General features: G+C 52.2%; 6 protein-coding genes across 6 annotated transcripts; 4 read left to right on the top strand and 2 right to left on the bottom strand.

The window, feature by feature from the left end:
• Positions 1-4,258: 4,258 nt before the first annotated feature.
• Positions 4,259-5,859, top strand: PG997_011066 (translation elongation factor EF-1 alpha; the record flags this gene model as incomplete). Its single annotated transcript, XM_066815381.1, has 3 exons — positions 4,259-4,263; positions 4,329-4,455; positions 4,711-5,859. The coding sequence occupies 3 exons, from the start codon at positions 4,259-4,261 to the stop codon at positions 5,857-5,859; spliced, it is 1,281 nt and encodes a 426-aa protein (XP_066664671.1).
• Positions 5,860-6,610: 751 nt separating this feature from the next.
• On the bottom strand, positions 6,611-9,572 carry PG997_011067 (uncharacterized protein; the record flags this gene model as incomplete). The annotated part of the gene is made up of 3 exons (XM_066815382.1): positions 6,611-8,101; positions 8,161-8,862; positions 8,970-9,572. 3 exons carry the CDS (start codon positions 9,570-9,572, stop codon positions 6,611-6,613), a joined length of 2,796 nt encoding a protein of 931 aa, XP_066664672.1.
• A 419-nt stretch (positions 9,573-9,991) lies between these two features.
• Positions 9,992-10,934, top strand: PG997_011068 (uncharacterized protein; the record flags this gene model as incomplete). The annotated part of the gene is made up of 2 exons (XM_066815383.1): positions 9,992-10,352; positions 10,429-10,934. The coding sequence occupies 2 exons, from the start codon at positions 9,992-9,994 to the stop codon at positions 10,932-10,934; spliced, it is 867 nt and encodes a 288-aa protein (XP_066664673.1).
• Positions 10,935-11,491: 557 nt separating this feature from the next.
• PG997_011069 (splicing factor) lies at positions 11,492-11,920 on the bottom strand (the record flags this gene model as incomplete). The annotated part of the gene is made up of 2 exons (XM_066815384.1): positions 11,492-11,785; positions 11,918-11,920. The coding sequence occupies 2 exons, from the start codon at positions 11,918-11,920 to the stop codon at positions 11,492-11,494; spliced, it is 297 nt and encodes a 98-aa protein (XP_066664674.1).
• Positions 11,921-12,380: 460 nt separating this feature from the next.
• PG997_011070 (uncharacterized protein) lies at positions 12,381-13,753 on the top strand (the record flags this gene model as incomplete). The annotated part of the gene is made up of 2 exons (XM_066815385.1): positions 12,381-13,196; positions 13,391-13,753. The coding sequence occupies 2 exons, from the start codon at positions 12,381-12,383 to the stop codon at positions 13,751-13,753; spliced, it is 1,179 nt and encodes a 392-aa protein (XP_066664675.1).
• A 956-nt stretch (positions 13,754-14,709) lies between these two features.
• Positions 14,710-15,190, top strand: PG997_011071 (uncharacterized protein; the record flags this gene model as incomplete). Its single annotated transcript, XM_066815386.1, has 2 exons — positions 14,710-14,841; positions 14,948-15,190. The coding sequence occupies 2 exons, from the start codon at positions 14,710-14,712 to the stop codon at positions 15,188-15,190; spliced, it is 375 nt and encodes a 124-aa protein (XP_066664676.1).
• Between the last annotated feature and the right edge of the window lie 349 nt (positions 15,191-15,539).

Here is a 15,539-nt window from a genome sequence, read left to right on the forward strand (position 1 = left end):
CGAACATAGAAAGAGTGACTGAAACCTCGATGTATCAACTGCCATGCCACAGCAGAGTCATGCGAGACCTGACAAGCGACGACATGATGGTAACGTTAAGATTGAGAATACAGTCCAGGGTGCAGCTAATCAGTCATGATACGGAACAAAACTCCCAATAATCAAAGTAAGCCCTCGAGTTTTCAGACAAAATAAGAAACGCTAGCGAGAGCCCCTTTTCTAGACTTGGTATGATATGCATTGCAATGAAGGCTGGACCATGCAAGACCAGAGCAACAGATCCAAAGTCTGGTCGGCGAGATAAAGGCAAGAAGCTTGTATTTGACCGGGCTTTTGTGTTGTATGTTTGGCTGGGAAGAGATCTCTACAGTTTCATGTGAGTTACAGAAGATGGAAAGGAGAAGAACACCGTATACGGGGAATAAAAAGTGTTTCTTTGAGGATCAGACAAATGAACCCAACCAAAAGGACTTGCAGGGTGTAGCTTCGGCTAGATGCTTGTCGAGCCCATCTCAACTACATCAAAATATGTGCTTGGTCAGCTAGCCAGACTTGCTTCGAACAAAACATCGTCCATCCATTTATGCTCGTATCTTGTTGTCACGTTTGAATCAAGAGCTTCCCAGCCACAAGATCACCCCAGCCCATGTCTTCCGAGAATATGGGCCGTCAAGAACACTTTGGACATAATACTGCCTTTTGTGTATCTTCTTTCTAGCAGGACGAACAAAACGACCCCATTTCAGTATCGCCTATGAAGGTTGCCGGAGACCTTATCTTTCCTGCAGATATACAATGCTCTTGGCCAGAAACTTTTCTCACCAGGCGCAAATGACAGACCATGGAGTTGAGTTCGAAGCAGGTCGTCGTCCAGAGGCTCGCTCCACCTTCAACAGTGTTGGCAGCCTTGACGACAACCTGGTAGCGATATGCGCCAATCAAGCTGAACAACGGAATAGCCTTTAACATGGAGTATGCGTTTCGCGGAAGCGAAATGGAAAGCTGCACCTTACTCTACAGGCGCTCTTATGGCGGCCAATGTTTGACGAAGGGCAGGGGAGGTAAGTCGGCTTTTGCTCTGGTATATCGCATTTCTAACCCACGTTTTCTCGCAGAATCCGGAGCAACCACAGTCCGTGGCGCATCATACACCCTAATGGTTCCCTTGCATTCGAGAAAGAAGACGAACGACAGCAGTCTGCTGTACGTTGATGGCTTGGGGAACGCAAGAAGGGAGAGTCGACAGCAAGCTCCCCAACTCCAGATCGGCACCTATACCGTACTCAACCAGTCCCACAGCCGACAACGACCGATATATGCATCCCAGTACGAGAAATCAATACGACATACATAGTCTGTCCCACTGCCAAATCGCTACGAAGCTGTTGCTCGTAGAATGTGAGATATCGCGGCCGCCTGGTAGATACCTTCAGGGGAATACACAAGGTAGCGCGATAGTGATCATACCTCATCAACTTCAGCCAAATTCATTTCGCAGCTTCTCTACCTGGTGATAAGGCAATCCGCCATTCGGGGTCTGCTATTGTGGCATAAGTAGTTGAAGCCCCGAAAGCGAGCTGTTTTTTTTTCCTTGGTGGTTGAGAAGTCCCGGACGCCGCCATCGTATTCGCGATCGTCGCATATGATCCAGTCTCAAAATGACAGGCCATGACCACAAAACGAGTCTTGTCATTCCGCACGGAATTCCGTGTTTGTCATTTCATGTCGACAGATCCAGTGCCACGGCGAAGCTCACTCGGAAGACGAGCACAACATTTCTTTGCGGCAGCATTGATATACAGGCCATCCTGTTGGCCAATAACCAGTCATATTTATCTTTGAGCAGTATTCACAACTGCAATCTTTCTCGCCAACAAGACAGAGCAGAATTCCGATCGGGGTACGGGTATTGAGCCAACTTCCGAACGCAGCGCCAGCTTACAGGATGACTCAACAGCCGCTCTAGTCAGCGAAGGCATGGCAACGGCCAGCCTCGTCATCTCCTCACAGATAGTTGCAAGCCTGGTAGATGTCTCTCGCCGTCCCCTGTGAGCCAGACCGTATTGTGCTCATGTGCAACCTCACTGGAGTTGGAAAGCGAGAGGTTCCTGACTTTCTGGCTTGCATGAACGCCACGGACGCCATGAGCGTGAAGAAAAGCCATGGGTTAACAGAATGGAAATGAGTATCCATCGGGCTACGAGCCGTTCCAGGGCAACTGCCATGTTCGATAATCAAGCTCATCGCCGTCTTAACATGCTCATCGGCGTGGGGGTAGGTAGTCGCCCTACCGAACCAGAAGCTTGCTCCTTGATGCTACCTTTGGCATGGATGATGATAGGTGCTTTCCCAAATTGGGACTTTTCCCTGTTCATCTTTTGTCAGGCCATGCTGCCGGACTTGATGCCCACCTCGAGCCCCTAGTAACGATTCCGTACTGGGTCCCGGGGTGTGGAGACGATAAGCCGGCCCGATGGATCACAAGCGCAGCAGCTTGGGAAAAATTAGCCCATCATGGGCCTAGCGACGACTCGAAGTACGTATGCACAATGTGGTTGGTGGCATGTCGGCAGCAGTCCCAAGACTACGGTTCTCGATGCTGTAATGCAAGTCTTGGTTACTCGGAGAACGAACCAATCTTCCTTCAATCTTCTCTGAGCTACTTGAACGATGATTTACTGCTGAGAGTGTACTTATCTCCCTTGGATATTCCAGCAGTACACATGTCAATGTGTTTCACACACTGCGCAGTGTCATGGCAAGGTGAGGGGTTCTATGGACTGGCCCACAGAGCGGCAAGTGCAAGCGCCAACCTTGCGGGCAAGGCAGCATAATGTATTCTCTATGTATCGATGGGCGCCTCGACGGACTGACCGAATGTTTGGACATCACCGACTGTGGCGCAAGCCTTAGACCAACAAGTGATATCACCGACTATTCAATCACTCCACGGCCTCCAACTATCGCTGAGAAAATCAATATTACAGTAGTTGCAAGTCGATCCCTTGTATATTGTTTGCTTGCCTGCGTACATCACGTCAAGATGATTGCTCTCTTAAGTAACTAAGTTTGCTATGCTCTTTTTCGAAGGAAATCATATCGAGTCACTACTGACAATATTGGTATATCCATGTCATTGAAGACATGCAACGTGCCTGTCGCAATGCCAACCTTGGGAAGTGGGGTGGTGAGGAAGATTGGCAACTGGTCGTGTTTGGCCTTGAAGTGGATTTCCTGCAAGGCTGTGGCCACTTGACTGAGGGGGGTTCAGACGAGGGCAAAAAAAATCGTTTAACGCCGATCAGTGATGTACGTGGCAGGACTGGTAGACGGAAAAGTCTAGATTCAATCTGATACGATTCTCTCGCATATTGCCATCTACATACCTACATGCAAATACCCTTGACTTCCAATGTGTGCGAGTATGCGTATTCGAAATAATGGGTTGCTGTAGCATGTGTAGGAGAAGCTGCGGGCAGGCTTTGCCTCAGATGACGTCGGGTGGGCTATGGAGGGGAAATGGTGAAAATTTTGGGTGGGCAAGGGTTTGGGCCGCAACACCATGTTCAAACCGGTGACTCAGGCCGGCACAATGAGATATGGCATAGAAATTGAATGTTTGGTAGAAGCAGGAGCTTGTTCGTGTATCAAGTTGAGCGGCCTGAAGTCCCTATTTGTGGCCCGATCCAGACTCTGGTGGCGGTGCGGTACTTGTGCTTGCCGCAGTGAATTCACCAAGAACCAAAGTACTGAGGCTAGGCCCTTGGGCGGCGGCTAAGGAAGCAACCAAGCAGCCAAGGCAGGTATCCTTGCTGATCTAAGTGGGTCTGTCTTAAAAAAACATTTTTCAGAAGGAGGGGTTGAGGGGAATTTTCACAATTCGAGCTGTGTGCGGGCCAACCTGCAAAGCAAGTGAGGAAAAAAATTGACTGCCCAAGGCACACACACTGGCTGATGCAACCCCGCTTCCATCTCTCAGAAACACTTCATAAGCAGAACCCTTCCCTCAAACTCTTGTCAATTTCTCCCCTTCGATTCTTCGTCGCACATTACCGTTGATCAAGCATCACAACCTGTGCATCTCAAGGTAAGCCAGCCTCTCCTGCCTTCCATCCTCTTTACATCAACAAGTCGATCCGATGAATCATTACCTTCGATCTTTCCACTTCAACTCAACTAACTTGACTCTTCCTCGCAGCATCCAGACAACGCATAAACAACAACAACCACTTCTCGAGAATCATCCAACACCGCCATCATGGGGTAAGCAACATCGCGAAGTCATTTCACTGTCGATTACCAGGTCACTAACAACTTTCCTCGTGCAGTAAGGAGAAGGCTCATATCAACATCGTCGTCATCGGACACGTCGATTCCGGCAAGTCTACCACCACCGGTCACTTGATCTACAAGTGCGGAGGTATCGACAAGCGTACCATCGAGAAGTTCGAGAAGGTTAGTTCTACTGCTCATTTTCACATTCACGTTTCCCATATCATCATCCATCGCGGCTGCCATACATGTCGCTGTCCCTCCTCACCCCGCCTTCAGAGTTGACCCCTCCATTCGAGATTTTTCTTATCTTGGAGGGGTAGACCAACCCCTGTGTCCCCACTTTCATTACACAATTTGGCACGGACCTCGCACGGGCCCGACATCCAAAAAGTCCTCAATTGGAATTTGCAACGTCAATTCTGACAGCCATCATAGGAAGCTGCCGAGCTCGGCAAGGGTTCCTTCAAGTATGCGTGGGTTCTTGACAAGCTCAAGGCCGAGCGTGAGCGTGGTATCACCATCGATATTGCTCTGTGGAAGTTCGAGACTGAGGAGTACAATGTCACCGTCATTGACGCTCCCGGTCACCGTGATTTCATCAAGAACATGATCACTGGTACTTCGCAGGCTGACTGCGCCATTCTCATCATTGCCGCTGGTACTGGTGAGTTCGAGGCTGGTATCTCCAAGGATGGCCAGACTCGTGAGCACGCTCTGCTCGCTTTCACCCTCGGTGTTAAGCAGCTCATCGTCGCCATCAACAAGATGGACACCACCAAGTGGTCTGAGGCCCGTTACAAGGAGATCATCAAGGAGACCTCCTCTTTCATCAAGAAGGTCGGCTACAACCCCAAGGAGGTCGCTTTCGTCCCCATCTCCGGTTTCCACGGCGACAACATGCTGGAGGAGTCCTCCAACATGCCCTGGTACAAGGGCTGGGAGAAGGAGACCAAGGCTGGCGGCAAGAAGACCGGCAAGACCCTGTTCCAGGCCATCGATGCCATCAACCCTCCCCAGCGTCCCACCGACAAGCCCCTCCGTCTTCCCCTTCAGGATGTCTACAAGATCGGTGGTATTGGCACTGTGCCCGTCGGCCGTATCGAGACCGGTACTCTGAAGCCCGGTATGGTCGTTACCTTTGCTCCCGCCAACGTCACCACTGAGGTCAAGTCCGTCGAGATGCACCACCAGCAGCTTCCCGAGGGTTTCCCCGGTGACAACGTCGGCTTCAACGTCAAGAACGTCTCCGTCAAGGAGATCCGTCGTGGCAACGTCGCCGGTGACTCCAAGAACGACCCCCCTCTGGGTGCCGCTTCTTTCAACGCCCAGGTCATTGTCCTCAACCATCCTGGTCAGATCGGTGCCGGTTACGCTCCCGTCCTCGATTGCCACACCGCCCACATTGCTTGCAAGTTCTCTGAGCTTCTTGAGAAGATCGACCGCCGTACTGGTAAGTCGGTTGAGAACTCTCCCAAGTTCGTCAAGTCTGGTGATGCCGCCATCGTCAAGATGATTCCCTCCAAGCCCATGTGCGTTGAGGCTTTCACCGACTACCCTCCCTCTGGGTCGTTTCGCCGTCCGTGACATGCGTCAAACCGTCGCTGTCGGTGTCATCAAGTCCGTCGAGAAGGCCGCTGCCGGTTCTGGCAAGGTCACCAAGTCTGCTGCTAAGGCTGGCAAGAAATAAATGTATTAACACATTTATTTCCTTCCTCCTTATGGCTGGCTTAGCTTTCTGAGGCTCAGCTGCCTTGTAATGCTTCATCACGACACGACTTAACGTCACGAATCTTCTTGCCTCTTGCGATGATCACTGGGATTTGACTTATGGGGAACAAAGATATGAAGGGAAGGGTTATGGACTTTTTCACGACAAAACTTCTCCATAGTGTGCTTGTAGTACCAAAATAGAGTCAATAGACAAGTGGTCTGAAACTTAATTTCCTGTCTTGGTCTTCTTCTGACGTGATATGTGTTTTCTGTGTTGCAGAATCATTCTTGATATAACCGACCGCATGGGGCCTACGTAGGTATGGATTGTTCAACCCCGATGGTCGAATCTGTGAATCAAGCAGTGGCTCACTTCGGCTCTGCTTTTCCAGGTAGGAGGAAAATGTTGTTCATCAGTTTCTATTTTGTGTACACATAAAATATGTACCGGACGATGGTTATATTTTCTGGAGCCGTCAATTGTATTCTACAGAGTTTTGTACAGTTCACCATACCATGTCATGATATACAAGGTTTCAATATAATAATACAGTTGGCTTTCCTTGCAGCTGCCTCGCTCCCTTGCCTGGTACCCTGTTTTATTTTGTTTTTCAATGCACTCCCATCATCCAGCAAATCCAGACCAAAACTTTGCAGTTTGAGCTGTTTTGTATACAAGCTTCAAGAAGTCACTCATAGGTGGCTGCTCCTCCTGTTTCTCCAACGCTTCTCCGGCTTCAGCTGAAGAAACGTCGCTAGGTAGCGGCTTGGGCGAAAGAGCTAGCTCAGCGCGACGTCCACCGCCCTGTCCGGCCTCGATGCTCGTGTACGTCAAGGTGTGGCCCTCGTATGGCACGCTGATGGCGCGGTGCAGCTCAAGGCCCATGAAGGCATAGGGGATACTGATGGGTTCGTTCTTTTTGGCGGGCATGCGTGCTTGGAGCTTCTTGCCCATCTTTTCGCGTTTTGCATGTTCCTTGGCCGCGGCTTTGGCGGACAGGGTCGTCGAAATAGGCGGATAGTGCGCATTGTAGAAGAGGCGCGCCGGGATCTGGAAGCGCTGCTGCGCCGGCATCTCGAGCTTGCCGTCAGAGATGTCGAGGCGGGCGCGGTCGAGGAAGGCCTGGAGGGGCTGCCAGGTGGCCAGGTCCTCGGGGTGGCCCTGGAGCGTGGCGACGCGCTGCTGCTGCACACGGACGTCGACGGGCGACGAGGGGAGCATGACGTCGTGGAGGTGTGTCTCGACGATGGCGCGCAGGGAATGCACGCCAGTGATTACCGGGTCGTCGCTGTCGGTCAAGGCGAGTCGGAGCTCGAGAGGCGGGCCGGGGTAGTTAGGCTCGGCCGGGTTTGGGCTGGGCGCGGGCAAGAAGCGGATCAGGATGGTGTGCTCTACCGAGAACGACGGCTTGTTTCCTTGGTCATCGGGCTGGTTCCCACCATGGATCGCGGCGAGCTGCATAGGGTGCGGCACGATGGGCGAGAAGATGCGAGAGTAGGAAGACAGATCGGCACGGGTTTGCTCGTGCTCCGGGATGAGCGCTTTCGCCGGCAAGCCCATCGCATCCAGCAAAACGTGACCGAAGACGGCGGAGGTAGCAGTATGCACCTCAGGAGACCAACGGACCGGTTGATGAGGGTGTCGTTCTGATGGTGTTTGCACCTCGATCTTGGCCTTCTCCAGGTCGGCAATCGTGGATTTGTTGTAAACCTTGGCCCCATCAAGTACATCACGCGTGATTTGCAATGCAGCATCTTCTTCCATGGGGAGTGATACCGGCGTTTCAGCGAGTAGGAGTTGTACGGGCGGATTCGGGAGAGGGTCTTGTTCATCAAGGAAATGCTGCGCAGCATCCTCCGTTCCAGGCGGAATGATGTACCGAGCCCACCTGCCCAGTTTATCTTTCCAGCTCCATTTCTCGCGGTTGTACTCGTCAACTAGGAGACTGCCTTCAAGGTATGGTGTGGCCTCTTCTGGTGCGTACAACTTCAACAGGGCGGACTCTGGGTTGAGCGCGGACATGAGAAGACGAAACACAACGTGCCGTAGGTCCTCCACATCGTACTCGGACTGATTCGTCTTGCGGCCCCTGCCTTCAAGCCAGGTTACAGCTATCTGGAAGATGAGGTTTAGTCTACATGATTAGAAGGGAGATATATACTGGAACGGCTTACCCTTTTCGTACTGTGACTCTGCTTGATGTACGTGTTAGATATGCGGCCGACCTCCTCGAGTAAGACTTCATCGATGAGATCGTGCGGACCAGCAACAAGAGAGACTGGGAAGTGGCGGGTGGTGATGTTTTGGAGAATGACATTCAGCTCGTGTATCAGTGTCTCGGCCTTAGGCCGGGTGGAAACAAAGCGAATCGTGGCCTTTTTCATGAAGATATCCATGCTCTCGCCGCGGTCGAGGAACCTATCATTGAGGAGCTTGAGGAAACGTCGTGTGCCTCGCATAAGCATTGTGAACTCGAGCTTGCGCACCACGACATCTACCTGTCCCAAACCTCCCATGAGTTCCTCAATATGCAGGCCCCAGCACTCACGCATGATGCGCACAGCGAGCTTTTCTTTGGCGGCGGCCGTCTCCGAGACGTAGCCATGTAGGTGTCGATCCGTATCCTCTGGCAAACCGCCAGCGGCCACCTCTTCCGAGTTGAGTCGCACCCAGGGTGATATTTCGCGAATCCAGGGATATGTCGTAACGGGTGCGGAGGAATCTACCTCGCCCTGAGGACTGGCTTCATCCGAGTCTGCGGCCTGGCTCTCCGGCTCGATTTCGTCGTGTTCGTTCTCTGATACCTCTTCTGTCCCTGCCCCAGCCTCCGTTGCTTCTTTCAGCGCGGCCTTGAAGCTGTCGATGTAGTCGACAAGCTGAGTCTTTAGGAAGCCTTCGGCGAGCTCATGTTGTATCCTGCGAAACTCTTTTCGGGAAGGTAGGTCTCCGACTCGGGGCAGAGGCCGTCGATATTAGCACGAACCTCCTCAGGAGTGACCGGTTCATCCTGGTGTTCGAGCAGAGCTTGGATCTCAAGCTGCGATGACTGCTCTTCGGTAGTGGCAGCGTCAGTGTCTACAGGCACAGCAGAACGCTTCTTCTGCCTGTATAGACCCTGATCTTTCATGACAATGGCATAAGCCGGTTTGCCTAGCATGTCCGAGCCGAGGTTCTCGGATGCTTCGGTCAGCAGTCTGTTCCGAGACAAGTGTATCTTGCTGGTATTCAACCGCTTGAAAATGAAGGCGCCTCCCTCCGGCTTCCGTCTCGACCTACGGTTTTCATAGTCATTGCCCGGCTCGTCCGTCGCAAAGAAGTCGGGCTTGTAGAAAGACTTGTTTTGGGTGCGTGTCGCAAGCTCGGTTTCGTCGGGGCTCTGGTTCTCCTCGTCATGGTTCTGGCCGTGCTCTGTTGGGCGGTCTGCGGGCTGGTCGCTGGTAAACCATCGTAGAGTCTGTCTCCGGCTTGCGACAGCAGCAGTGTATCGAGTTAGGGCATGGGGATATCGAGGTCGGGTGGTTTGACTGAGAAGCCGTAGTCGGCACCCTAGGCAAATCGCACCACTGGAGATTTTTCGTGATATCATGAAGACCAACTAAGAAACAAGACCCAGTACTGAGAAATATACATTCGACCACACTCCTGACTAGTTCCAAGTCTATTGGACTTCAGCCCTGGACGACCTCAGTGTCGATGCGCAAGGACTTTTGCTGAAGCTATCCGATAAGGCGGGGCGATAAGGACTTATGGAGACCCGTGAGTCGCAGTGGCCGGGGTTTCTCAATTAAACCGACAGCAGGAACGCGCGACGCGGGAGCGCGGTTGCTGCTGCCGCCAGATGCCCCTCCATGCCAATGGATAAAGGACTCGATATTTGCGCATAACTCACGCACACGTCATAACTCAAAACCCGGGGGTTTCATTTCTCTACCATCGACCGGCTCTATCTGACAAACCTCTTTTATTCCAGTTTCGACCCAAGAAGTGCCAGACTCACGACTCACCATGCCGACTCAAACCCAGCGACGCCGTCGCGATGACGATGACGAGCCCCGGAGACGATCTCGTCGTCAAGTCGAGTCCGACGCCGAAGAAGCCTCGAGCCAGGACGAAGACGGCGACGTCAGCATGGGGGGCGCCGGCGACGAAGCCCAGCTCATCAAGAAGCTGGTGCGGTACGCGCTAGCATGCGAGCACGCCCGCATACCAATTAAGAGGGATGGTATTAGAGAAAAGGTCCTAGGTAGCAACTCGAGATCCTTCAAGAGCATATTCGACGGAGCCCAGCTCCAATTGCGTCAGGTGTTTGGCATGGAGATGGAAGAATTGCCAGTTAAGGAGAAGCGCACACTTAAGGAGAAGCAGAGTAAGTGGCCCATCCCCATCAGCCATCCCCAATCTGTTCGACGCCGGATAGACGCTGACTGCTCTACTCTGGACAGAGGCTACAGCCAGGAAAACCAACGGTGCGACTTCATCGAGACAATATGTCCTGGTCACAACCATACCGTCACAGTATAGGACGCCCGAAATCATTGCGCCGTCACGAGCACCGAGCTCCCGCGAAGAGGCCGAATATGTCGGCTTTTACTCATTCGTGATATCCGTCATTACCCTCAGCGGCGGTGAGTTGAGCGACATGAAGCTTAGGCGATATCTCACACGTATGAACGCCTCTCAGAACCTGCCCATGGACAGGACGGACAATGTCCTTGCCAAGCTTGTGCGGCAAGGCTATCTCGACAAGGTGGTGGAGAAGTCGGACCACGGCGAGGAGGATACCGTAACATGGTGCGTGGGCTCGAGAGGCAGGGTTGAGGTTCCACCGGACAGCATTGCTGGTATCATCAGATTGGTCTGGGGGGAAGAGAAACCCGACGACCTCGAGAAGAAGATTAGCAGGAGTCTTGGATTGCAGCAGCCAGACGATGATGCAGGTGACGCATAACTATGCAGGCTTGCAATTAAGGTTCTTGTTTGTTCTCAGATCAGCATCGCAATTTTTGCGATTATCGACATCATGTTTGGCGTTGGCAGGAATTTTCTGGACGGCGTTGCAGGAAAATAGGAACATAGAGAGGGTGGGGTGTTATATTTATACCCGCCAGAGAAACTGGCTGCTATTTCAGGACGAAGCTGTCCTCATAACGATTACTTCTGACCTTCTATCGTTGTCTTCTTCCACATGTGAACCTAAACCTAGTGATTTCTTCTTCGAGCCGAACATAATTGCAAGCTACCTTGCCGTTGATATGCCCATACGTGCTTCATCCCCAATAGCGTGACTCTCCTCGTATGCTGCCCAAAGCAGTTGAATAAGGTAACGTAAGCCGATTAGCATCGCAGTAGATATGTACTCGCTGTGTGTGCCTGTCGTGTAGCACGGCACAGTATCGGACGCGAAAGACCGAATTCTTCGTAGTAGTCATCGGTTGCCAAGCAAGCCGTTCGGTATGATTTGAATACCTCGCATTATAGAAATTCATCCATCACGAAGTGGCCTCCTCATTCCTGTGCCCGCGGCGTCGGCGGCGCCATGTACATCTCCTGGTCCTCGCGGGGCGGCGGCGGGCCGCAGGGCTGGACCATCTTGCGGAGGAGCTGGGCGCGCAGCTTGGCCGAGGGCTCGTTGAGCGCTAGGCTCATGTAGGCGAGCTGCGAGGGGTGGCCGACGATGGAGCTGTACGTGTCGCGCGCGATGTTGGTCCGCCACTCCCACGACGTCGTGTCAGGGTGGCCCGTACCGACGTACTTGGCCTGCAGGCGCTCCAGCTCTTGCTGGGTGCGAAGTTTGTCGGCCTAGAACGGAGGGGAGACATGTTTTGTTAGTTTGCGATGCGACAAGATGATTTGAAAGCTGCCTGGTGATTGCTGGGCATAGTGATGTGGATGTTTCGCGAAACGATTGGGATGCGAACAGGGGACACTTACCATCTTGGATGCAGGATGTCAGACCTTGAGATGTCCTGGATGCGACACGGACTGAAAGTTGATGGTTCGTTCTTCCTTGTTGCCGTTGCTCCTTGCGATAACGTTGCTGTGGCTAGAGCTCATGTGGCGCAAGCTTGGACCCTATCCCATCCCAACCTTAGCAGACCAAACTACCCGGTCTCAAGACAACCACATTCAATTGATATCCATCTCGCCTCGGTAAATAATAAACACGTTCATTTCTCAATTAGTACTCTTACTTTCAACTTATTACTTCTCAATTACCGCCCTCAAGTGGTGCTCTCGTTCAACATTGGCTGGCTTCAAAGTCCTTCGAAGCTGGCAAGTTGATCGAGCAACAGGGTCTACTGAAGGTCGACACTGCAACGTCTCTGCCAGGGCTGCTTTGCTCTTAAAGGGCTGAGTCGTATATCCAATTGAGTCTATCATACTCTGCATCAGTATGTTGGAGCCCTGGGATGAGGTTCTCACCCAAGAGAAGGAGAGGCAGTCATGTGCAGAAGATGTTGCAGCAATACAAGCAGCTTGTGTGGCGGACCATAACAAGCTACATGTCGCTGAATGCACCGAGTGTTGGCCGAGGCTCCTGAACCGGATGCGCGATCGCTATCTCAACTCGGCCACGAAGGAGTGGTTCTCGGGCAGGCGCTTATTCCTCCAGGATCTCGACACTTTGTTCACACAAGCCCATGAGTACAAAACAGACCTCAAGACCATTGAGCAGAGGATATCTGATGAGAAGCGAGAATGGTTTCGTGACAAGTCCAAGAATCTGGGCTTCCAATCGGCCGTCAAGTCACCAGCTGAGGCCAAGAACCTGCAGCACAAGCTGAACGACCGCAGCATACCAGTTGAGGAGCTGGTTCCTGAGTTCAGAAGTGCCATAGGCGAGGATGTGAGCGGTAACCAGAAACCCCTGGATGATCTGCTGGAACGATTGAAGACTTCCAAGTCTCCTCAAATGAGAGCTGAGGCATATGTTGATATCTTCTTTCAACCTGGGAACGACGCAGAGGGTGCTGCCAAATCACAGAAGTATATCGAGATGATTCGAAATGGTACCCCCATCGCGGACGTTATCCATATAATGCTTCGCGATCGCCAGGCCAGCAAAGGGAACCAGGAGCAGAAACAGGCTCTCCAGAAGAAACTAGAGGAACTCCGCAGAGCCAAAGCGGCTCATGAGGTGGACAAGGCAAAAAAGGCAAAGCTCAAGCAAGAAGCCCTGAGCGCTGCTGCGGTCCAAGACGTCGCGGAAGTATGTCTAGCCTGTTCGCAGACGATCCCTGGCAACTACACTTCATGTCCTTTATGTGACGTGCTTGCGGATACCTACAAAATTCGAAAGCAATCAACATTCTTTTGCCCAAACGAAGAGTGTAGCGTTCAAGGACAAGTATGTACCTACCCCTCCCCCACTAGTAGTTTTGTTCTTACTCACAAGATGGACAGGAAGCGCACTGGAACGAGGCACATGAATGCGCCTCGGGAGATCACTGCACAGACTTACAAAAGGAAGACGTGGACATGGATGGAGATAGCCGTATCACTGCTCTGTGTCGAGAATGCGTCGAGGCTTTTAAGGTTGAGTCAGTCTTCTGTTCTCCTCAGTGCTATAACGACAACTTCCAGAGGCACCGCGAAGGGGTCCACTTGTCCGAGTGGGCCAAGATTGGTGAAATCGCCGATGACGATGACGACCTTGAGCATCTGCCCGGCGACGAGTCGAAATATCGAGCCAAGAAGATCGAGAAACACTATCTAGTCTTCGAGTATGTTTTAGCAGACCTGGTGAAAAGGGCAACAGTACCGTAGGATTGGCTGGTGGCCCAATACCACAAGTAAAGCGAAACTCTGGACTATGAAGAGGAGAAGGATTGATTTCCCGGTAATTTCGGTGTGAAGGCATGGAGCCTTTACTGTTAGAAATATTGTTTGGTATTGGGGGAATTGGGCCTGATTGCCAACCAAGGCCAGCCAGCGAACTTCGCTTTCCCATGTCACTACTAGGACAAACCCCCTTTTTGGAGGATTGAAGTAGAAAACCGAGCGGTTCTTTATAACATGGAGGAAGAGTGTCTATAACAAAACACTTATAGCGCTACAGGCCCTCTCGGGAGTTGGTTTCAATGCAGGCACGGCTATGGCTGGATGGCAGGCTCGTCATTGGCTCTTGCTACAGTTTATTGAAGTTGTCCATGAACGTCTGGCAGACCGGGGAGTTCAAGTCGAACCTGCGGTTTGCTTGTCAGGGGCGCCAACTATTCCATGTTAGACCGCCGCATAATGAACATCCTACAGTTGGAGGAACCAGTACATGGTGGTCAGAACGGTATGAGGACAGTCTCAGACCTACAGGTACGCATAGAGTAGTCAATGTGCATGTGTGCAGCACCTTTTTGCTCTATCCCGAGAAGCTCGGAGGTACTGTGTGTTCTGAGCGCTGTAACAATGGGAAAGCTCGGTGCATAGTCGCTTATCCCCGGAGTCTTGGCGATGACGAGCGGCAACCGAACGTTGGTCGCCGACGCTAAGAATTTTAGGCACTGGAGTACCAGAATGGATGCTATCAATCACCAACCAGACGGAATTTGCCATCAGTGTGTAATTGAACGGCAGCATTTTGCATCATTCCCCCAATCCAATCCCGACACAGCTTCCAGCGCATAGATTCGAGATCTGGTCTACTGATTTGGGAACCCCATCGGTCGCGCTTCTTCCTCTTCTTCTCCCTCTCCGAACAAGCCAAAGCCTACGAGTTGCCAGCGACCATGGCGACCAACGGCCCCGTCGTTTCCGCCTTGAAGGGCGACCTCCCACAACAAGCTCGGTCATTAGTAAGTAGCAGTGCATTGCCGTGGTGGTGGTCCCCTCTACAAGCAGCGCACCCATTTCACATCACCGTATTGGCTGGCTGGCTGGCTTGCGCCAACGAGATCGCCTACCCCACGACCTTTGATGTCCTCGAGAATCAAGGCCTCCTGCTAACTATGACTTCTTCGGAAACAGTACCGATCATTATTACGACAAGGCCGCCAGTTCCAAGCCTACAACTTCCGCGAGTACGCCCGCCGTCGGACCGTCGACGCTTTCCACGACAACAAGAACGTGTCGGACCCGCGCGAGGTGCAAGAGCTGATGCAGAAGGGCTTGAAGGAGCTACAGATGCTGAAGGTAGGTCTGACCCATGCGACCTTTTTCTCTACCGGGCTCGGTTTTTCAGGTTCAAGAGGATGCGGTTGCGGTATATAGGTGCGAGGCGGAAATCGTGCGTCCCGAGAGCGACCTCGGAGCGGAGAGATTACGTTCTAGGCGTCCGGAAGCTTTCTTCTCGTTTGCCGGAGGGGCTCAAAATAAGTAGCGAAGCAGGACATCAGACACTGGCTAACCCAGAGTCACGCAGCGTCAAACGGTCGTCAGTCAGTTCTTCCAGTTCGATCGGTTAGTGGTCGAAGGTGGCATTTCGGTAAGTTGCGAACCACTATACCTTCGCGAAACTCCATCGCTCTAATACGGTGTTGGCAGGGCAAGCAAACTGGCAAGTCAGGCGACATTGCGCGGACAAAGGAGCAAGGGTGAGTGTTTATATCCAGCCTATATA

Source organism: Apiospora hydei, assembly GCF_038363865.1.
Source record: "Apiospora hydei strain CBS 114990 chromosome Unknown utg000008l_segment0_segment0, whole genome shotgun sequence".
Classification (NCBI taxonomy): domain Eukaryota; kingdom Fungi; phylum Ascomycota; class Sordariomycetes; order Amphisphaeriales; family Apiosporaceae; genus Apiospora; species Apiospora hydei.